This window comes from Phyllobates terribilis, unplaced genomic scaffold (assembly GCF_046119375.1).
Source record: "Phyllobates terribilis strain yellow unplaced genomic scaffold, ASM4611937v1 Scaffold_2__4_contigs__length_985480577, whole genome shotgun sequence".
NCBI classification, from domain to species: domain Eukaryota; kingdom Metazoa; phylum Chordata; class Amphibia; order Anura; family Dendrobatidae; genus Phyllobates; species Phyllobates terribilis.
In genome coordinates, this window is record NW_027362762.1 from 680311002 (window position 1) to 680334259 (window position 23258).

The 23258-nt window shown below is 50.5% G+C and overlaps 1 protein-coding gene across 1 annotated transcript in view; it reads right to left on the reverse strand.

Annotated features, from left to right (window-relative positions):
* The window catches only part of LOC141224289 (microtubule-associated serine/threonine-protein kinase 3-like), a 40837-nt gene that overhangs the window by 8373 nt on the left and 9206 nt on the right, over positions 1–23258 (reverse strand). Inside the window, exons 2-3 of the mRNA XM_073666900.1 lie at positions 22347–22615; positions 6199–6300 (exon numbers count right to left, since the gene is read on the reverse strand). Of these exons, the coding sequence (XP_073523001.1) occupies positions 6199–6300; positions 22347–22388 (144 nt within the window). The 5' untranslated portion in view covers positions 22389–22615. The remainder of the gene's footprint in view (positions 1–6198; positions 6301–22346; positions 22616–23258) is intronic.

Genomic DNA, 23258 nt, shown 5'->3' on the forward strand with positions numbered 1-23258 from the left:
TGTGACCACCTGCCTGTCCAGTGACTCCTGCCCGCTCACCTGGGAGCGCTCATCTGCTGCCTGTCTGCTAGCCTACCTGGAGGCTCTGCCGTCACGTGCTGTGACCACCCGCCTGTCCAGAGACTTCTGCCCGCTCACCTGGGAGCGCTCATCTGCCGCCTGTCTGTTGGTCTTCCTGGAGGCTCCGCCGTCACATGCTGTGACCACCCGTTCATCCAGAGACTCTCGCCTGCTCACCTGGGAGCTCACGTCTATCATCAGCCGCCACAGGTCGTACCAACCCTTTACCCAGAGACTGCCCCGGTCACTTGCCGTGACCATCTGCCCGTTCATCCAGAGACTGCCCCGGTCACTTGCCGTGACCATCTGCCCGTTCATTCAGAGACTGCCCCGGTCACTTGCCGTGACCATCTGCCCGTTCATTCAGAGACTGCCCCGGTCACTTGCCGTGACCATCTGCCCGTTCATCCAGAGACTGCCCCGGTCACTTGCCGTGACCTCCAGCCCGTTCACTCAGAGACTGTCCCGGTCACCTGCTGTGACTCCCTGCCCGTCTTCCCTGGTCGCCACCCGCTCCCTTACAAGGACAGCCCCCTTGTATAGTAGCTCAGAGGTTCCGCCTCCCAGACCCGTTACAGTTTGCTCGGGCCATGGAACCCGGTGGCACCCAAGCTCTCTCGCTTTCGGACCTACGTCATGAACTGTCCCGTCAGAGGTCCCAACAGGAGTCCATCCTGAGTCATCTGCGGAATGTCAACTCTTTCCTGGACACTCTGACTGCTCCACCAGCAACCACCGCTAGTGTCATGACTCGCAGCCCGGCAGCGCCGCTGCCCACCAATACCATGGCATCCTGCCCCGGACCCCGGCTTTCTACACCTCCACGCTTCGGAGGCGACCCCGCTCAAGCTAGGGGCTTCATAAACCAGTGCACCCTGCACTTTGAACTATTGTCCCACCAGTTTAACTCCGACCGGGCCAAAATTGCCTTCATCATGTCCCATCTCACCGGGGAGGCCCTGGCCTGGCTAAATCCTCTATGGGAGAGAGGAGACCCCCTGGTGTCCGACTTGCCTGCCTTTCTCTCGGCTTTCCGGAAAGTCTTCGACGAACCCGGACGGAAGACCTCATCCGCATCATCTCTGCTGCGCCTCCGTCAGGGAAATCTCACCGTGGGCCAATATGCCATACGGTTCAGTACCCTTGCCTCGGAGCTGGCCCGGGATAACGACGCTCTGGTATCCGTCTTCTGGGAGGGTCTGTCCGGCTGTATTAAAGATGAACTTGCCGGTCGGGACATTCCTACCACTCTCGATGACCTAATAACTCTTGCCACCCGGATTGACCTACGGTTCCAGGAGCGTTCCAAAGAGGTCACCCGTGAGAGGAGGTTTCCACGTCTAGCTCCTACTCTTCAGAAACCCGTCACTCCCTCCGTCTCTCCCCAGGTACACTCTCCTGAGCCTACGCAGGTCGACCAGACCAAGATGGTCAAAACCCGTCAGGACTTACGCCGTACCGAGGGGAGCTGCTTCTACTGTGGCAGTAAGGAGCACCGGATCCGTACCTGTCCGGAGAGGTCGGGAAACGCCTGTGTCTAGGTTCGCTCAGAGAGGTCGACCTAGACAAGAATAAATCCTCTCCATCTCTGCTGCTGTCAGTCTCAATTATCTGCGGGGAGAATCGTTATTTCGAACTAGCCCAACTTGACTCTGGAGCGGCCGGGAATCTTATTTCACAGGCCCTGGTAGAAAAATACCGCATTCCCACCAAACATCTGGCTATACCATTATCTGTCGCTGCTGTGGATGGGGGCCTCTTACCACGTCCCATCCAACTCATCACCGAATCCGTAACTCTGCAGGTGGGAATGCTGCATTCTGAGAGCATCTCTTTTCATGTTCTGCCTGGACTCTCTCACGCCCTCTTACTAGGTCTACCTTGGCTCCAGAGACATGCACCCGTGCTTGACTGGCAGACCGGAGAAGTCCTTCGCTGGGGACAGGACTGTCATAAGACTTGTTTGGTTCCTGTTCATCCCGCCCGTCCTTCTCCTACCCCAGCTAATCTACCTGGACTTCCGATTCCTTATTGGTCTTATGCTGATGTCTTTAATAAAAAGGAAGCAGAGACACTACCCCCTCATAGACCATACGACTGCCCTATCGACCTGTTACCTGGTACTACTCCTCCCCGTGGGCGTATTTATCCATTATCCGCTGCTGAGACCCGGTCGATGTCCGAATATATTGAGGAGAATCTGGCCAGGGGATTCATCCGGAAATCTACCTCCCCGGCGGGAGCAGGCTTCTTTTTCGTCAAAAAGAAGGACGGCTCTCTCCGTCCCTGTATAGACTATAGAGGCCTTAACCAGATCACGGTGAAGAATAAGTACCCCCTTCCGCTCATTCCGGAGTTATTTGATCGTCTGAGGGGGGCTAGAATCTTCACCAAACTGGACCTCCGTGGGGCGTACAACCTGGTTCGTATCCGTCAGGGGGATGAATGGAAGACGGCATTCAACACCCGGGACGGCCACTATGAATATCTGGTAATGCCCTTTGGTCTCTGTAACGCTCCTGCCGTCTTTCAAGAGTTGGTCAATGACATCTTCCGGGACCTTCTCTACTCCTGCGTAGTGGTGTACCTGGACGACATCTTGGTCTTCTCTCCGGATCTCCAGACTCACCGGAGGGACGTTCGTCAGGTCCTGCTCAGGCTCAGGCAGAATCACCTCTTCGCTAAATACGAGAAGTGCCTCTTTGAGCAGACCTCGCTTCCGTTTTTGGGCTACATTATTTCTCAGTCCGGCCTACGAATGGATCCAGAGAAACTGTCTGCCATCGAGAAATGGCCTCGACCGGAGGGGTTGAAGGCCATTCAGCGATTCCTGGGCTTCGCTAACTACTACCGCCTCTTCATACCACACTTCTCTTCCCGGACTGCCCCAATTTCCGCGCTCACCCGTAAGGGCACTAATCCCAAAGAGTGGCCGCCCGAAGCAGAGGAGGCCTTTCTTTCCCTAAAACAGGCCTTCTCTTCCGCCCCGGTGCTGCACCGCCCGGACGGCAACAAGCAGTTCTTCCTGGAAGTTGACGCCTCCTCCTCTGGAGCCGGAGCGGTACTTACTCAAAAATCATCTTCCGGGAGAATGGTAACTTGTGGCTTCTTCTCCAAACTCTTCTCCTCTTCTGAGCGCAACTATTCCATAGGAGACCGAGAGTTATTGGCCATCAAGCTGGCGTTGGAGGAGTGGCGTTACCTACTCGAGGGGGCTCTTCACCCGGTAATAATTTACACTGACCACAAGAACTTGGCTTACCTCCAGCATGCCCAGAGACTTAACCCGCGCCAAGCCCGGTGGTCCTTGTTTTTTGCTCGCTTTGATTTTGTTCTTCATTTTCGCCCGGCTGACAAAAACGTCAAAGCAGATGCCTTGTCCCGATCCTTTCTGGTGTCCGATCTCGAGGAAGAACCTAAACATATCATCGATCCCGCCAGAGTAATGCAGGTGGCTCCCGTGAGTCTAAATCGTCTCCCTCCCGGTAAGACGTTTGTTTCAGTACCTGATCGGAAGAAGATCCTACACTGGGGCCATTCGTCTAAACTAGCTGGCCACGCCGGTCAGAAAAAGACCCTCCAGCTTATTGCCCGGCACTACCGGTGGCCTACCCTGCACAAGGACGTAATAGACTTTGTTTCTGCCTGTGTGTCCTGCGCCCGCAACAAAGTCCCGAGACACCTGCCAGCCGGTCGCCTCCTTCCGCTTCCTGTGCCTGCTGCCCCCTGGCAGCATATTGCTATGGACTTCATAACTGATCTCCCCGTCTCCGCCGGTTGTACAGTCATTTGGGTGGTCGCGGATCGCTTTTCCAAGATGGCTCACTTTATTCCCCTGCCAGCCCTCCCGTCTGCACCCGAGCTGGCTAAAGACTTTATCCGCCACATCTTCCGTCTTCATGGCCTGCCCCTCCACATCGTGTCGGATCGTGGGGTACAGTTCACCTCACGTTTCTGGAGAGCCACTTGTAAACTGCTAGACGTCACCATGGACTTCTCTTCCGCTTACCACCCACAGTCCAATGGTCAAGTGGAGCGGATCAATCAGAACCTGACCAGTTACCTCCGGCACTTCGTTAATGCCCATCATTCTGACTGGGTGGATCTCCTACCATGGGCCGAGTTCTCTTATAACAATCACGAGAGCGAATCCTCCTCCAAATCCCCGTTTTTTGTAGTCTTCGGTCAGCATCCTCGGATTCCTTTTCCTGTCTCCACCTCTGTGGACAACCCGGCTGCGGAATCTCTCGTTAGCAAATTTTCCTCCATTTGGGAGAGTACCCGATCCGCACTCCTTCAGTCGTCCGAACGGATGAGAAGACACGCTGACAAAAAACGCCTGGATCCTCCACAATTTCGTCCTGGAGATAAAGTCTGGCTCTCATCTAAATATGTCCGACTCAAGATACCTTCTTACAAGTTAGGGCCTCGGTTCATCGGTCCTCTGGAGGTCATCAGTCAGATCAACCCGGTGGCCTATAAATTGAAACTCCCGGCCAACTTACGGATCCCTAACTCCTTCCATGTATCTCTCCTCAAACCTGTGGTACTTAACTCTTTTTCCAAGTCTACAGGTACGCCTCCTGCTCCGGTTTCTGCTGAGGACGAGTTTGAGGTAGAGAACATTCTTGCCACCAAAAGGGTAAGAGGAAAGACCTTTTTTCTAGTAGATTGGAAGGGGTTTGGTCCTGAGGAGAGAACGTGGGAGCCCCGGGAGAACATCCATGCCCCTCTTATCCTAGCTAAATTTCTGTCTGGCCTAAAAAAGGGGGGGCCTAAAGGGGGGGGTACTGTAGCGCCGGCATCCCTGCCCTCTGCTAGGCAGGGACGCTGTTCCCCTCACCGCTCTGCTCCGTGCCCGGCGTCCTCCTCCCGCTCTGCTGGCAGCGCGCGCTCCTTCCCGGCCACTGTGCTTAGGGCGCGCGCGCGCGCTCTCCCTTCCTCTTAAAGGGGCCGCGCGCGCCGTCCTAAGGAGTCCCCGGCCAATGGCCGGAGGACTTCACCATATATAAGGCACCTCCTCCAAAATGGAGGTGCCCGAGCAATGTTGTTGCACTGTTCACTACTCTGCTTCAGCCCTCAGGTCCCGTTGCCAGTTACCTGCCAGATACCTGCCAGATTCCTGCCAGCTTGCTGTCTTATTCCTGCCTGATTATCTGCTACCTGCCTGCTAGTCTGAGGTCCGACGGTCTGCCTTACTACTCCTGTCAGTCTGTCTAAGGACCAGCCTGTCCGCTCACCTGGGAGCGCACTTCAGCCACCTGCCTGCTTGCCTGAGGTCCGACGGTCTGCCTTCCAACTCCTGTCAGTCTGTCTATGGACCAGCTTGCCTGCTCACCTGGGAGCACGCATCTGCTACCTGCCTGCTAGCCTACCTGGAGGCTCCGCCGTCACGTGCTGTGACCACCTGCCTGTCCAGTGACTCCTGCCCGCTCACCTGGGAGCGCTCATCTGCTGCCTGTCTGCTAGCCTACCTGGAGGCTCTGCCGTCACGTGCTGTGACCACCCGCCTGTCCAGAGACTTCTGCCCGCTCACCTGGGAGCGCTCATCTGCCGCCTGTCTGTTGGTCTTCCTGGAGGCTCCGCCGTCACATGCTGTGACCACCCGTTCATCCAGAGACTCTCGCCTGCTCACCTGGGAGCTCACGTCTATCATCAGCCGCCACAGGTCGTACCAACCCTTTACCCAGAGACTGCCCCGGTCACTTGCCGTGACCATCTGCCCGTTCATCCAGAGACTGCCCCGGTCACTTGCCGTGACCATCTGCCCGTTCATTCAGAGACTGCCCCGGTCACTTGCCGTGACCATCTGCCCGTTCATTCAGAGACTGCCCCGGTCACTTGCCGTGACCATCTGCCCGTTCATCCAGAGACTGCCCCGGTCACTTGCCGTGACCTCCAGCCCGTTCACTCAGAGACTGTCCCGGTCACCTGCTGTGACTCCCTGCCCGTCTTCCCTGGTCGCCACCCGCTCCCTTACAAGGACAGCCCCCTTGTATAGTAGCTCAGAGGTTCCGCCTCCCAGACCCGTTACATCCTGCACCTCTAACATCATAAATCTGCCCAATCTGCTATATGACTGCTAATCTGGAGAAGATCAGACATGGACATGTGATATAGAAGATGATGGACACTTACCAGGCGCTCCAGTGAGTGGGCTGGATACTCCAGTATAGACAGGACATTTCGGGCCAGTTGTGTAAAAAAGGCCAATTCTCCACTTGTGGATTTTTCTTCAGCCTATAAAGATGAAAATAAATAGAAAAGGAAAATCATGAGAGAACATGCGAAATGGAGGGGGCCAGTTATGTCACCACCACTTTACTCCTGCTATCTGCTCTACAATTACTACATATCTGAGGACTTGGTGCCTGTTATATATTATATTATTGTTGGCCTAAAGAACAATTTTATGTGAATAAACTTATATTCCCCTATTATTACTTTTATATGTTTTGTGCAGATTTCTGCTATTTACCTGTAGAGCTAATGTCCTGATGTTCTTCTGTAACTGCTCAAGATATTCTGAGCTTATATGACCTCGCTGGTATTTGGTCAGGCAGTCTCTCACTAGCTCCATAACCAGCCGGTAAGTGAAGCTGAGGACGCCATCGGGTAGTGGTAGCACAATGTCAGGGGCATAGGTGGTAAGAATCCCCTGGAGCAGTGCCAACATCTGAAAATTGTCTGGAGGAATTCCAGACATTTCAAATAAATCCAATCGCAATCAGTAAATCACTAGCTGTGTAGTTAAACACTGACAACAATGACAACGGATTAACGGATTGTCAAAGTGACACTGCAGCTGACAACACTGGCAGAAGTATTGGTGGTGCATTATGATGTCATAATAGCAGTGATGCCATCACGGAATGTTGAGATGTTACCATACATGGAGCTTCTCACCATAAAGGGAAGTTGCATAGCAACACAGGCAGCAGAACCACAGACTGAGCATCAGTTCCAGATGTAGGCATGGAGGATTATATCTGTTCTACACAATAAAAATTATATCATTTCGTGTCTATAAGAAATCCGGTTTCAGGTACTAAAAGAAGTATCTTTACTTTGTGACTAGGGACTGAAGCTCAGAGGCCCACACCTCACCCCCACACCCGCTTCCTAAGATGGGGTCTGTGCACGGCGCTCTACAACAGCCAGCCGCCAGGCAGCAATATCTGATGCGTATTATAGCGCTGCAGTGCTGAAATCAGCAGGGCCAGGGCAGCACAGCATGGCATAGCGTGCCTGGGACCTATGAGATCTTCAAGAGTTTGTTCAGCGCTGCTTACTTCCATATTAGAAGGTGAACAGCGCTGATGACATCACGTCTTAAGGTACATGATGGAACAATGCAAGTTTGACCACCATCATGCACCTGACTTGGTAGGTATCCTCAGGTCACTTACTTCCCAATATGTAAAGAATTAGGTCGGAGAACCTTTTTAATCTATAAAAAAAAAATCAAGACTCCACCAATCTGTGCAGACTATATTTTTTATTGTTCTCACCGCACAAAAAAAAAAAAAAAATGATGAAAACATCATATGTACTGCACACTGTTAACCATAAATATTGTAGCTCCTTCCATTAAAAAAAGCTTTTGCTCAAATCTAAACAGAAAAATTAAAGTTATGGGTCAATGATTAAAAAAAGAAATAAATATAAAAAATAAATAAATAAATAAACTGGAAATCTCTGTAAGGCTGAGTTCACACGATGCGTTTTTCATGCGTTTCCGCGGCGTTTTTGCAGTTGCGTAAACGCCGCAGAAACGCATGAAAAACGCATGGTAGAAGGGCAGCAATGTTCCCCAATGGAAATCTGCATGTGCTGTGCCCATGATGCGGATTTTTCCGCAGCGTAAACGCTGCGCTCAAAAATCCGCAGCATGTCAATTAATTTTGCGGAAACGCTGCTCTTTTGCCGCCATTGACTTGCATTAGACCGCATGGAATCCGCATCACTGTATATGTTGATGCGCTTTTCATGCGGTCTAATGTGCGGATGGTACCCGGGTGTGGATGAGAGAACTCTCATCCAGACCCAGGTACCATTAAAAAAAAAAGAATAAAATAAAAAATATATATATTCTCACCTTCTGACGGCCCGCGCTGCGTCCTGCCGGCTTCCCGGGCACTTCGCGGTTGAATGAAGAAGGACCTTCGCTGACGTCAGAGTCATGTGACGGGTCACGTGACGCTGACGTCGGAAGGTCCTAAAGTCTTCACTGCCGGCAGCCGGGACCGATGAAGCAGGACACCGGGGGCCATCAGAGGGTAAAGTATAGATTTATTTTTTATTTTTTGACATTCACACACTATATAAATCCATGCCGGTTGCATGGATTTATATAGTGTGAAGTTGACAAGCACTTTCCAAGTGATGCTAAAATCGCTTGGGAAGCGCTTGTCAACCCGCATGCGGAAATGAAAGTGAAGACCGCTTCATTTCCGCATGTCCCTGGCAGGAAACCGCATGTACAATCCGCATGCGTTTTTTCCTGCCAGAGAGATGCAGAAACGCTCAGGAAAAAATCCTGAGCATTTCTGCATCGTGTGCACATACCCTAATTATATCGACCTGCAGAATGAAGTACATTTTTCCACAGTGAGCGCCAAAAAAAATGAAAATAAAAAACTGAGGGAAGATTTATTTATTCTTTTTCATTTTCACTCATATTATACCATTAATCCCTCTACCACCTTGGGTTTTTTGTATTTTTGTTTTTTGCTCCCTTTCCTCCCAGACCCATAACTTTTTTATTTTTCGGTCAATATGGCCGTGTGAAAGATTATTTTTTTGCGGAACGAGTTGGATTTTTGAACAACACCATTGGTTTTACCATATCCTGTAGTACTGGACAATTGGAAAAAAAATCCAAGTGCAGTGAAACTGCAAAAAAAAATGCAATTCCACAATTGTTTTTTTTTTGTTTTTTTTACCATGCTCACTAAATGCTAAAACTGACCTGCCAGCTGACATTTTTATTGATACCATTTTGGGGTAGATGCGATGTTTTGATACCCTGTTATTGCATTTTAATTCAATGTTGTGGAGACCAAATAAACATAATTCTGGGGTTTTGATTTTTTTTCTCGTTAGGATTCATTTTTTTTACATTAATAGAGAGAGATTCTGAACGAGGTGATACCAAATATGTATATTTTTTATTGATTTTTAATTGTTTTATTTTGAATGGGGCGAAACAATATAGAACTTTTATATATTTAACAATTTTTAACTATTTTTAAAAACATTTTTATTTTTACGATCGCCTGTGTTACACATAGCAGGGCTTTAGCTATGTGTAACAAAAGTGTTCATCTGCTATGACAACCACAGGGGTCTCCTGCAGACCCCGGATTGTCATGCCAACCCATTGGCGGCCCACGATCATGTGATGGGTGCGTCGATGGGTGGGTCTTATGATATGCTTCCAGCGCGTGCATGTTAAACACCGCTGTCGGAGTTTGACAGTGAAATTTAACATGTAAACAGCCGGAGGTGGATTGTGATTCCATCCGCGGCTGTTAGGGGCACATGACAGCTGATCAGATCAGCTGTCATGTGCCCAAAAAGATGTGGGCTCATGGCTAGAGCCCGGTCCAAAGAGGAGAATGCAACCTTGAACATACCTATACGAGCAAGGTCGTAAAGGGGTTAAAAAATAAACAAACTGTACCTTGCTCGCCCTCACCAGGTCCAGTATTGAGGGTTGTCGTGTCTGTGTTTGTCTGCAACTCTGACCTCACGTTGACAGTGCTGCACCCAATCAGCGAGCTGCCGAGCTCACTGATTGACTGCAGCTCTGTTGATGTGATATCAGCACTGTGAAATTTATTGTTATACCAAGGTCTATTAAAGGGATGCTGTCAGCAGGTTTTTGCTTTGTAATCTGAGGCCAGCATGTAACCCCCAGTAGGGGCTGAGACAAAGATTTCAGTGATGTGTCACTTATTAGCCTGTATGCCTTTGTTTACATACAATGAATGATTTATCACCAGGAGATTATCACTGCCCAACCTAGCTCCCTCCTGTGAAAAGCAGCTCACGGTCAATAGACTATGTACACAGAAAGCTGTGGTAGATTCAGAGCTCTGCTACCTCTGCTACATCTAAAAATTCTGAGTTTGTCACAACTGCTGAACCCCGTAAACTAATTGATACATTGCTGGAATCAGAGTCTTTTTTTCCTACATTATGCTGCTCTCTGATGAGGTGGCAAAAAACTGGTGACAGATTCCCTTTAATTAAAATGTATTTTGTTCATGGGACAACCCCTTTAAGTATGAGGCTGTGATTACAGCTCACATATTTATGCATATGTTTGAATCAACATCGTCATTCTGAAACTATGTACAAACGAGGGGATTGAATATCTGACAGTTTATCACACTGGGGAATCCAGGAAAATCTGAAAAATGTTTCAATAGATTCTGATGTAGTGAAGAAAACTGCAGATGATAATATTATGGGTGCAAAATCCAAACTACAAACCCCGACTGGTGCGTCTACTCCAGATGAGGCTATGATAGGAGCTGTCAGGGCCAGTAAGACACAAGTACACAACGTCATCTGTGATGAGAACATGTATCCACGTTTTCTCACCAGAGGAACATTCTATACTGACTACTCATGTCTGAACCCCAGAAATGTCCCTGACATCAGAGATAAAGGGCCTCAGACACCAACAGTGGAAAAATTGCATAATGCAGGGGCAGAGAGCCTCATTGTTGGGATGTGTCACTCAGGGCCGGGACAAAATGGCTCCCCCTTACCCCCCCCCCCCCCCACAACCCAAAGCAAAGGAATGGCTCAGATACTAAGGTAACAGGACCCCTTGATGCACCTCCCCCTTCCCTTCCGATGGGTCAGGTAGCAAACTCTGATGACCTTTTTCACTAAAAAATTCATCAAAAGTAAAAAACAAAGTGGTGTACTTTAGGGATGTGACTTAACAGGGAGTGCTTTCAAAGTTAGATACAGAATCAATCATTTTTGAGGAGCATTTCCACAATACAAGGGGAAAAAATAGCGATATTAATCCCTGACGGCTTATATTTTAAATGGAGAACCCAAGGATAGTTATGGAAACTAATTAAGCGTAAATATAATCAGGGCTGTTTCATTTCAATTAAGGTGACCAGCATTGGGCCCACTATAGGTAAAGGGATACGTCTGATGTTTTTTGCATCCATTATGTGACAAATACAGCTTGCACAAAACTGATGGTGGTTCTGCTGATGTATTCCGGTTCTGGTGACATATTCATGTAGTGATGATTGTTCTGGTGCTGTATTCATGCAATGATGATGATTCTGGTGATACATTCATCACCAGAACTATCATCAGTACATAAATATGAAGCTAAAATCATCATCAGTACATAATTAGAGCACCAGTGTCATCAATAGTACATGAACATGGCACCAGAAACATCATCAGTAAATAAATACGTCACCAGAACCTTCAGCAGCATCTCTATGCTTGGCAGGCTGCAGCCCTGTGCACACAAGTTAGGTAGACCGTGTACTGAGAACGATCTACCTAACTTCCTGCTGTCTGGTGACCCGGATGTCGTCTGACATCGGGTCATCTTGACAAACACCGGGACCCGACACAGACAGAGCGGGACACTGGAGAAGAGGTAAGTAAGCAGCGCTTACCTCTCCTTGCTCCCAGAATGCTGCGATCAACTTCGATCGCAGCATTTCGGGGGTTAATGTGGGGGGAGCAGTGCAGGACCAGGTGTCAGCTGTGACAATCAGCTGACACCCGGCGGCGATCGCCCTGCACCGCTTGTGTGCGGGCGCGATCACATTGTGCGTAATAGTACGCACCTGGTCCAATAGGACCAGGGCACATGGACGCACTATTACTGACAATGTCAGAAAGGGGTTAAATAAATATATTAAATATTTTTATATATATTATTTTTATTCAGTTTTGAAGTGACTTTGGAGGTCCTATATATTGGAAACCCCCAAAAGTGATACCATTTTAAAAACAGCACCCCCTCAATGTATTCAAAATTGCTGTCAGATAGTTTATTAACCCTTCATGTGCTTTTCAGGAATTAATGCAAAGTGGCATGACACGAATGAAAAAGTTTATTTTTACCACCTAAATGTTATTTTCTGAACAGGTCTCTACAGCCGGCAGACTCTAAGGCTGTTATTTGGCTGTGAACTGCTATGGCAAACATCAGGACCACACAATCAAGATCACAGGGTGCCAATGGGGTTAAAGAGGGAACCGCCACACTCCGTTAACTATTTAGATTCTGTAGTCACTATAGACAGCATAATTTAAGGGGTTAAATAGCCATTGTCAGTGCCACCAATGATCATGGCTGATGCAGTTAGTTGTCAGGTATAGTGTACAGCTAACAGCTACAGGATTGTCACCCATCAGGGGATGCTAGTCTCTTATATCAAAGGTCAGTAAAAAAAACGTACTGGTGGTCACTAAGGGGTTAAAAATGGGTCCATGGTGGACTTGAAGAGTAAACACAAATACTCACCTACTGTTCCTCTGCACCACCTCTTGTGTCCCCCACTGGTCTCCTCTTTAATTAGGAGGCATCACATGAGGGCTACAACCAATCAGTAGTGAGATACCAGCCAAGCAGGAAGAAAGAGCAAAGTGACGGCAAGGATATAGACAGCAGTGCAGAGGAACAGAGGAAGCCGGTAGGTGAGAACCTGAGTCTTTACTACTTTAAAATCGCCATTTGCCAATTTAAAAGTAAATTAATGGAAAACTCCTTTAGGAAAGCATTATTATGCCACCTTATACTACTTTTCTGTTATATCTGGACAGATGGCAGGTTAATTCTCGATCATTTATGAGATTTCTGAATATTTGTACCACAGACATTTTTCTTAATTACAAAACATGGAGATGCCGGGGGGTGAAGCCGTGCCCTGATACATGCAAAGCACGCGCTATACCACTGAGCTACACCCCCTGAATGTATAATAGGATCACGTTTCAAATTATGAAAGTGTAATGGAGATTGGGGCAGAAGCCGAAGGAGAGGTACTCGTTTTCTGCGCCCCTGCCCTGTACAGAAAAATGGGATCTTGCTTTGGTGTGTGTAGCATCGGCGTCTCTGCCCCGTTCTAGGCAGAGACGCCGTCCCTCTCACCTCCCCGCTCCTGGCGCGACGTCCTCCAGCGCTGCTCTCCCCGCTGCTTCCGGCACGCGCTCCTTCCCCGGCAGTGTCCTTAGGACGGCGCGCACGGTCCCTTTAAGAGAGGGGGAGCGCGCGCGCGCGCCGTCCTAAGGAGTCCCCGGCCAATTGCCGGAGGACCTCCCATATAAAAGGCACCTCCTCCAAAATGGAGGTGCCCGAGCAATGTTGTAGCACTGTTCACTACTCTGCTTCAGCCCTCAGGTCCCGTTGCCAGTTACCTGCCAGTCTGCTGTCTAATTCCTGCCTGATATCCTGCTACCTGCCTGCTAGCCTGAGGTCCGACGGTCTGCCTTACTACTCCTGTCAGTCTGTCTAAGGACCAGCTTGCCCGCTCACCTGGGAGCGCACATCTGCTACCTGCCTGCTAGCCTACCTGGAGGCTCTGCCGTCACGTGCTGTGACCACCCGCCTGTCCAGAGACTTCTGCCCGCTCACCTGGGAGCGCTCATCTGCCGCCTGTCTGTTGGTCTTCCTGGAGGCTCCGCCGTCACATGCTGTGACCACCCGTTTATCCAGAGACTCTCGCCTGCTCACCTGGGAGCTCACGTCTACCATCAGCCGCCACAGGTCGTACCAACCCTTTACCCAGAGACTGCCCCGGTCACTTGCCGTGACCATCTGCCCGTTCACCCAGAGACTGCCCCGGTCACTTGCCGTGACCATCTGCCCGTTCATCCAGAGACTGCCCCGGTCACTTGCCGTGACCATCTGCCCGTTCATCCAGAGACTGCCCCGGTCACTTGCCGTGACCATCTGCCCGTTCATCCAGAGACTGCCCCGGTCACTTGCCGTGACCTCCTGCCCGTTCTTCTAGAGACTGTCCCGGTCACCTGCTGTGACTGCCTGCCTGGTCGCCACCCGCTCCCTTACAAGGACCGCCCCCTTGTATAGTAGCTCAGAGATTCCGCGTCCCAGACCCGTTACAGTTTGCTCGGGCCATGGAACCCGGTGGCCCCCAAGCTCCCTCGCTCTCGGACCTGTGTCATGAACTGTCCCGTCAGAGGTCCCAACAGGAGTCCATCCTGGGTCACCTGCGGAATGTCAATTCTCGCCTGGACACTCTGACTGCTCTGCCTGCAACCACCGCCAGTGCCATGACTCGCAATCCGGCAGCTCCACTGCCCACTAATAACATGGTATCCTACCCCGGACCCCGGCTTTCTGCACCTCCTCGTTTCGGAGGCGACTCCGCCCAGGCTCGGGGCTTCATAAATCAGTGCACCCTGCACTTTGAACTCCTGTCTCACCAGTTTAACTCCGACAGGGCCAAAATTGCCTTCATCATGTCCCATCTCACCGGAGAGGCCCTGGCCTGGCTAAATCCTCTATGGGAGAGAGGAGACCCCCTGGTGTCCGACTTGCCTGCCTTTCTCACGGCTTTCCGGAAAGTCTTCGACGAACCCGGACGGAAGACCTCATCCGCATCATCTCTGCTACGCCTCCGTCAGGGAAGTCTCACCGTGGGCCAATATGCCATACGGTTCCGTACCCTTGCCTCGGAGCTGGCCTGGGATAATGACGCTCTGGTTTCCGTCTTCTGGGAGGGTCTGTCCGGTCATATAAAAGATGAACTTGCCGGTCGGGATATTCCTACCACTCTCGATGACCTAATAACTCTTGCCACCCGGATTGACCTGCGGTTCCAGGAGCGTGCCAAAGAGGTCACCCGTGAGAGGAGGTTTCCACGTCTAGCTCCTACTTTTCAGAAACCCGTCACTCCCTCCGTCTCTCCTCAGCTACACTCTCCTGAGCCTATGCAGGTCGACCAGACCAAGATGGTCGGTTCTCGCCAAGAATCTCGCCGAGCCGAGGGAAGCTGTTTCTATTGTGGCAGTATGAAGCACTTCATCCGTTCCTGCCCGGAAAAGCTGGGAAACGCCAGTGTCTAGGACCACTCGGAGAGGTCATCCTAGACAAAAGTAAGCCCTCTCCGTCTCTGACCTTACCGGTCTCTATTGCTTGGGGAGAAAACCGTCTCTTTGAACTCGCCCATCTGGATTCTGGAGCTGCTGGAAACCTCATCTCCCAGTCTCTGGTAGAGAGATACCATATTCCCACCAAGTCCCTGGCTGAACCATTGTCAGTCGCCTCCGTGGATGGAAGACTTCTCTCGGAGACCATCCTGCTCGTCACCGAACCCATAACCCTGCAGGTGGGAATGCTGCACTCTGAGGAGATCTCATTCCATGTGCTGTCCGGACTTTCTCACTCCCTGTTGCTAGGTCTACCTTGGCTCCAGACACATGAACCCATATTGAACTGGCGGTCCGGTGAAGTACTCCGATGGGGTCCTGACTGCCATAGGACCTGCCTGGTCCCGGTCCGTCCACTTCGCCCTCAGCCTACTCCAGCTAACTTACCTGGTCTCCCGGCTCCCTACTGGCCCTATGCGGACGTCTTCGGTAAGAAGGAAGCTGAGACGTTGCCACCCCATAGGCCATACGATTGCCCGATCGACCTGGTACCTGGCACCACTCCTCCCCGTGGGCGTATCTACCCGTTGTCTGCAGCCGAGACCCGAGCCATGTCTGAGTACATTGAAGAGAATCTGGCTAGGGGATTTATCCGAAAATCTACCTCCCTGGCTGGAGCCGGATTCTTCTTTGTCAAAAAGAAAGACGGCTCGCTACGTCCCTGTATTGACTACAGAGGACTCAATCTCATCACGGTAAAAAACAAATATCCCCTGCCACTCATCTCCGAATTGTTTGACCGTCTCAAGGGCGCCAGGATCTTCTCCAAGCTGGATCTACGAGGAGCGTATAATCTGGTCCGTATCCGTCAAGGAGACGAGTGGAAGACGGCATTCAATACCCAGGACGGTCACTACGAGTACCTAGTGATGCTATTCGGTCTCTGTAATGCTCCCGCGGTCTTTCAGGAACTAGTCAACGACATCTTCCGTGACCTCCTGTACTCCTGCGTAGTGGTATACCTGGACGATATCTTGGTCTTCTCTCCGGATCTCCCCACACACCGGAGGGATGTTCGTCAGGTCCTGCTTAGGCTTCGGCAGAACCACCTTTACGCCAAATACGAGAAGTGCCTCTTCGATCAGACCTCCCTTCCGTTCTTGGGCTATGTCATCTCCCAAACAGGTCTGCAAATGGATCCCGAGAAGCTCTCTTCCGTTCTAAAATGGCCTCGTCCTGAAGGTTTGAAGGCGATACAGCGATTCCTGGGCTTCGCTAATTATTATCGTCTTTTCATCCCACACTTCTCGTCTCGGACTGCTCCCTTATCTGCACTTACCCGTAAGGGGGCTAACCCCAGAACATGGTCGCCTGAAGCCGAGGAGGCCTTCCTTTCCCTAAAGAAAGCCTTCGCCTCTGCTTCCGTCCTGCACCGTCCGGACTGTAATAAACAATTCTACCTGGAGGTTGATGCCTCCTCTTCCGGAGCCGGAGCGGTGCTCACCCAGAAGTCTTCTACTGGGAGAATGGTAACGTGCGGTTTCTTCTCCAAAATCTTCTCCTCGTCGGAGCGCAACTACTCCATTGGAGACCGGGAATTGCTAGCCATCAAATTGGCACTGGGAGAGTGGCGCTATCTGCTTGAAGGGGCTCTCTACCCGGTAATTATCTACACGGATCACAAAAACCTGGCATATCTCCAAAATGCCCAGAGACTCAATCCTCGCCAGGCCCGGTGGTCGTTGTTTTTTGCCCGCTTCGACTTCATTCTTCATTTCCGTCCGGCGGACAAGAACGTCAAAGCTGATGCCTTGTCCCGGTCCTTCCTGTCCTCCGATCAAGAGGAGGAACCTGCGCACATCATCGACTCCTCCAAGGTGATGAATGTGGCCCCCTTGGATCTGACTCGTCTTCCACCCGGTAAGACGTTCGTAGCTGTGCCAGATCGGGAGAGGGTTCTTCGCTGGGGACATTCTTCTAAACTAGCTGGCCATGCTGGCCAAAAGAAGACCTTCCAACTTATTACCCGGCATTACTGGTGGCCTACCCTGCGTAAGGACAAGGTAGACTTCGTCGCGGCCTGTTCATCCTGTGCCCGTAACAAAGTTCCCCGACATCTACCTGCCGGCCATCTCCTGCCCCTTCCCGTACCTGCTGCTCCTTGACAACACATCGCTATGGACTTTATCACCGACCTTCCAGTTTCTGCCGGTTGCACTGTCATTTGGGTTGTCGCTGACCATTTTTCTAAGATGGCCCACTTCATTCCCCTGCCTGGTCTTCCGTCTGCACCCGAGCTGGCTAAAGACTTTATCCGCCACATCTTCCGTCTCCATGGTCTGCCCCTCCACATCGTGTCGGATCGTGGGGTTCAGTTCACCTCTCGCTTCTGGAGAGCCACATGTAAGCTGCTGGACATTACCCTGGATTTCTCCTCCGCTTACCACCCTCAGTCCAATGGTCAAGTGGAGCGGATCAATCAGATCTTGTCCAGCTACCTCCGGCACTTCGTTGATGCTCACCACTCGGACTGGGTGGATCTCCTACCATGGGCCGAGTTCTCTTATAACAACCATGAGAGCGAGTCCTCTTCCAAATCCCCGTTCTTTATAGTCGGTGGCCAACATCCCCGGATTCCACTTCCTGTCTCCGTTTCTGTGGACAACCCTGCTGCGGAGTCTCTTGTCAGCGAATTTTCTACTATTTGGGAGAGCACCAGGTCCGCTCTTCTTCTCTCCTCTGAGCGGATGAAGAGATATGCTGATAAGAGACGTCTGGATCCGCCCCAATTCCGTCCGGGAGACAAGGTTTGGCTCTCATCCAAACATGTGCGGCTCAAAGTACCCTCCTACAAGTTGGGTCCTCGATTCATCGGCCCCTTCGAAGTCCTCAGGCAAATTAACCCTGTGGCCTACAAATTAAAACTCCCGGCCACCCTACGGATCCCCAACTCCTTCCACGTATCTCTCCTCAAACCCGTTGTCTTTAACTTTTTTTCCAAAAATCCAGGTGCCCCTCCTGCTCTGGTTTCCGCTGATGACATCTTTGAGGTAGAGAGTATTCTGGCCTCCAAGAGGGTAAGAGGAAAAACCTTTTTTCTGGTAGATTGGAAGGGGTTTGGTCCTGAGGAGAGAACTTGGGAACCCAGGGAGAACATCAACGCCCCGCTTCTCCTTGAGAAATTTCTTTCTGGCCAAAAAAAGAGGGGGCCTAAAGGGGGGGGTACTGTAGCATCGGCGTCTCTGCCCCGTTCTAGGCAGAGACGCCGTCCCTCTCACCTCCCCGCTCCTGGCGCGGCGTCCTCCAGCGCTGCTCTCCCCGCTGCTTCCGGCACGCGCTCCTTCCCCGGCAGTGTGCTTAGGGCGCGCACGCGCGCGCGCTCCCCCTCTCTTAAAGGGACCGCGCGCGCCGTCCTAAGGAGTCCCCGGCCAATTGCCGGAGGACCTCCCATATAAAAGGCACCTCCTCCAAAATGGAGGTGCCCGAGCAATGTTGTAGCACTGTTCACTACTCTGCTTCAGCCCTCAGGTCCCGTTGCCAGTTACCTGCCAGATACCTGCCAGTCTGCTGTCTAATTCCTGCCTGATATCCTGCTACCTGCCTGCTAGCCTGAGGTCCGACGGTCTGCCTTACTACTCCTGTCAGTCTGTCTAAGGACCAGCTTGCCCGCTCACCTGGGAGCGCACATCTGCTACCTGCCTGCTAGCCTACCTGGAGGCTCTGCCGTCACGTGCTGTGACCACCCGCCTGTCCAGAGACTTCTGCCCGCTCACCTGGGAGCGCTCATCTGCCGCCTGTCTGTTGGTCTTCCTGGAGGCTCCGCCGTCACATGCTGTGACCACCCGTTTATCCAGAGACTCTCGCCTGCTCACCTGGGAGCTCACGTCTACCATCAGCCGCCACAGGTCGTACCAACCCTTTACCCAGAGACTGCCCCGGTCACTTGCCGTGACCATCTGCCCGTTCACCCAGAGACTGCCCCGGTCACTTGCCGTGACCATCTGCCCGTTCATCCAGAGACTGCCCCGGTCACTTGCCGTGACCATCTGCCCGTTCATCCAGAGACTGCCCCGGTCACTTGCCGTGACCATCTGCCCGTTCATCCAGAGACTGCCCCGGTCACTTGCCGTGACCTCCTGCCCGTTCTTCTAGAGACTGTCCCAGTCACCTGCTGTGACTGCCTGCCTGGTCGCCACCCGCTCCCTTACAAGGACCGCCCCCTTGTATAGTAGCTCAGAGGTTCCGCCTCCCAGACCCGTTACAGTGTGTGTGGCCATTTTACTGTAATGGACACCTCCCAGCTCTGGTCGACCATGCAGAGCGTGGCATCGGCTCCCTAAGACCTCACGACAAAGAGACTAGTCCAATACAACAAAGTCCTTTTTATTAGCAATCAGGCTTGAGCCCAGAGAGTAACAGGAAATAACATTGTCATGTTCCTTTACACAAATCAGTGGTACATTTCTAATGGATACGAACAATGTCATCGTTGCTGAAATAGCCTGCAGTACGGAAATAATTCTTAAGTCTGGGTCCTCCATTCTTTTCCTGGTTTGCGCCATTTTAAGCTGCGCTTTTCCCAGTGACCACTTTTTGGGAACCAAGTAACGTTGTGCCTTTGGCTGTCACCTTACTGAGCCTGTCCCAGTCTTGCTGACTCTCTCTTGGACCCGCAACCTCTAAGGCCTTGCATACACTTGTGCATCCCCCAGAGACCCTTAAGGATTCTAACAAAGCTCCTGGCTGTACGTTCCCACCCTTCCAACTCGCCTGCTAAACAGAATTCCGCTGCCATGGGGCTTTCTCTGTACTTTCTACTGTCTTCAGCACACCACTCACCCGGTGATGATCACCTATTTTCTGAGGGTGTCCTTCCTTCTTTCCCTCTCTCAGACTAACTAAAACCAAACTGAAACGAACCCACAGTTTTTCAAAGTGGTGAAACATCATCCTCCACCCCCTCACAAGAGAACACACACAACTGCAGCCAATCACTGAGTGCTGTCTGTGCAGATGGCACGAGCACGAGCAAATGGCATGGATTTATATAGTGTGACCCGAGAGAATGTAAAAAAATAAATCTATACTTACCCTCTGATGGCCCCCGGTGTCTTGCTTCACCATCCCGGCTGCCGGCAGCGGTACACTGAAGGACCTGCCGACGTCAGCGTCGCGTGACCCGTCACATGACTATGACGTCAGTGCAGGTCCTCCAGTCCATCGGAAACTGCCAGCAAGCAAGGAGGAGCGCATCGGGGGCCGCCAGAAGGTAAGTATATATTTATTTTTTATTTTATTCTTTTTTTTTTACAGTTTTCTATGTTACCCAGGTCCGGAGGAGAGTCTCCTCTCCTCCAGACCCGGGTACCATCCGCACATTAGAACGCATGGAATGCGCATCTACATATACAGTGATGCGTAATCCATGCGGTCTAATGCAAGTCAATGGCAGCGAAAACGCAGCACTTCCGCAAAATAATTGGTAGTGCTGCGTTTTTTTCCGCAATGATAATCCGCAGCGGAAATTTCTGCAGCATGTGCACAGCACATGCGGATTATCATTAGGGAACATGGCAGGCCTTCTACCATGCGTTTTTTAAGCGTTTCTGCAGCATTTTTGCCGCTGCGGAAACGCTTAAAAAACGCATCATGGGCACACAGCCTAACATTATCTTCTCTTGATAGTTCTCACCTTGCCCAGAGTATTGGGTATCGCACTGCTGAACCGATATCTATCATCACAGGTCGTCTTCATAACGAAAAGGCATGCTTTTTTATTTTACAAGATCTTCCTACTGCTGTGGTGTTGGGTTTCCCTTGGCTTCGCACTCATAACCCTATTATTGACTCGCAAAGGGGAGATATTGTTAAGAGGTCCTCTAACTGCCAATCCCTTTGTATTATCAAGCTTCCTAAGGTAGTAGGTTTCACCTCCCAGTTCCCATGGTATGTGGCAGAATTCTCACAGATGTTCTCTGAAGAGGTCTACCAGAAATTACCTCCACATAGAGCTTAATACCTCCACACAGAGCTTATGACTGTTCCATCCAGCTCATTGAGGGGGCAAAGTTAGCTAAGGGCAGAATTTTTAACCTGTCAGAAACTATTAGAGGATGTAGCTCAGTGGTAGAGCGCCTGCTTTGCATGTATGAGACCCCGGGTTAAATCCCTGGCATCTCCATGTTTTGTGATAAATTACTAGATAACTCCCAAAATATTCAGAAATCTGATAAATGTGCGGAAATTCACCGATTGTCTGGATGCACGTAACACAGAGACGAGACTCACCACTAAGTATCAGAAAAATTTACTTTTAAAAATTTTATGTAAAGTATCTGTCGGACATTCGGGAGCAGAGTAATCAGCACATATGGGATGAAAAATGTATACAATTTTATAGTACTTATTATGATGAATGTGGCAATACCAAATATGTCTTTTTTTGTGTGTTTTTTTTTAATGAATACATTTTTTTTATTAAAGAACTGATTTTGTGATTCTTTATTTTTACTGCAGTGCACTATCTAACCTGTCAGCATTTAGTAGTAGCCTATACGGGATCTGATAAGCTAATGTATAGGGCAAGAACAGAGGCCTATGTTATGACACTGATTACCATAAGAATCCATCGTCGCAAAGCAGGGGGGCCGATGTGCTGACAGAGAGCGCGATATCTTCCTCTGTCGAACTCCTTAGATACCTCAATCATTATCAGGGCTGCCATCAGGGCATTACTGCTCACCGGGCCCCAGGGGCAGGATCCTGCCGGTTCAGTAACTGAACATGCGTCCTCGAACACAAGTACAGTTAAAATCTATTGCTTGCGGAAAGCCACACGGCAATAGTTTAAAGCCGCCAGCAAATCACAAGCCGGCAGCGGACGCCACCACGCACGTCGCCGGCGTATGACATCACTGTCATGCACCAGCGAGTCAGCACCTCAAATGGATGAGGGAGACAACGACGCTGGACCGTGACCAGGTAAGGAGAAACTTTTTTTTGTACTGAAGGCGTCAAGCCGCAATATGGAGACAGATGATGAAGGATCATGGGATACATGGAGCAGGATGGAGACACATGGGGCAGGCTTTTAGGAATGTCTTTAGAAACTATGTCTCACAGCAGGACTTGGTGATACTTATCACTTTGTTGTCCCAGTCCTCTTTTAGTACCTCATTGAGAGTTAAGGCAAGGGATGCAATTGCTATCAGCATGGCCCAATGGGCAGTGTCATCATCTTTGCTGCTGCCGGGGATCAGGACCTTTTTTTCAGTGGCTGGCGTGGATCCAAGTATCTTTGCCTTAGAGCTTGACAGAAGTGGCACTGGTCGGTTGTACTTGAAAAGGCTCACTGTATCTGGGTTCCAGTGGTCTCCTCATATGTCTCTTGACCACGAGCCAGTCTCCTGGGACCAGTGTGTGCCACTTATGCAGTTGGGGTCTGGGATGGAGGAAAGAAAACGGTTTTGAGTAACAGTCAAATGTTTGTGAAACAACAAGACATATTCAGTGAGAGAACTGTAGGAGGCCTGCAGCTGCTTCGGGAAATACAACCCTGTCTTAGGGACATTATAAAACAGTATTTCATACGAGGACAGCTTCTCTCTGCCCCTTGGGGCGGTCCTCACTGAACACAATGCAATGGGCAAGAAATCTACCCAGGACAAGTGTGTTTCCTCCTGAGTCAACTTCTAGATTTTTAACTTCAGAATAACATTAAAATGTTCCACCTTTCCACTACTTTGTGAGTGATAGGGAACATAGAAAACCTGTTCGATCCCTAGAGTAGCCATGATCTGTTTGATCAGTTCTCCAGTGAAGTGAGTGCCTCTGTCACTCTCTATGGTTTCGGGTACCCCATATCTGCAAACCACCTCACTTATCAATTTTTTTTGTATTTACTTTGGTCATGGCCCAAGGGAAGATATTGATATTGATGCATACCAGGACATATTCATAAATACCCACCTTAGATAGCAGTATGTAGTCCACCTGCAGTCTCTGAAATGGGTAATTTGGTTTTGGTGTGCATTTCTGTGGGACTCGAATAGGTTTACTGGGGTTATGTTTCGCACAAAAGAGAC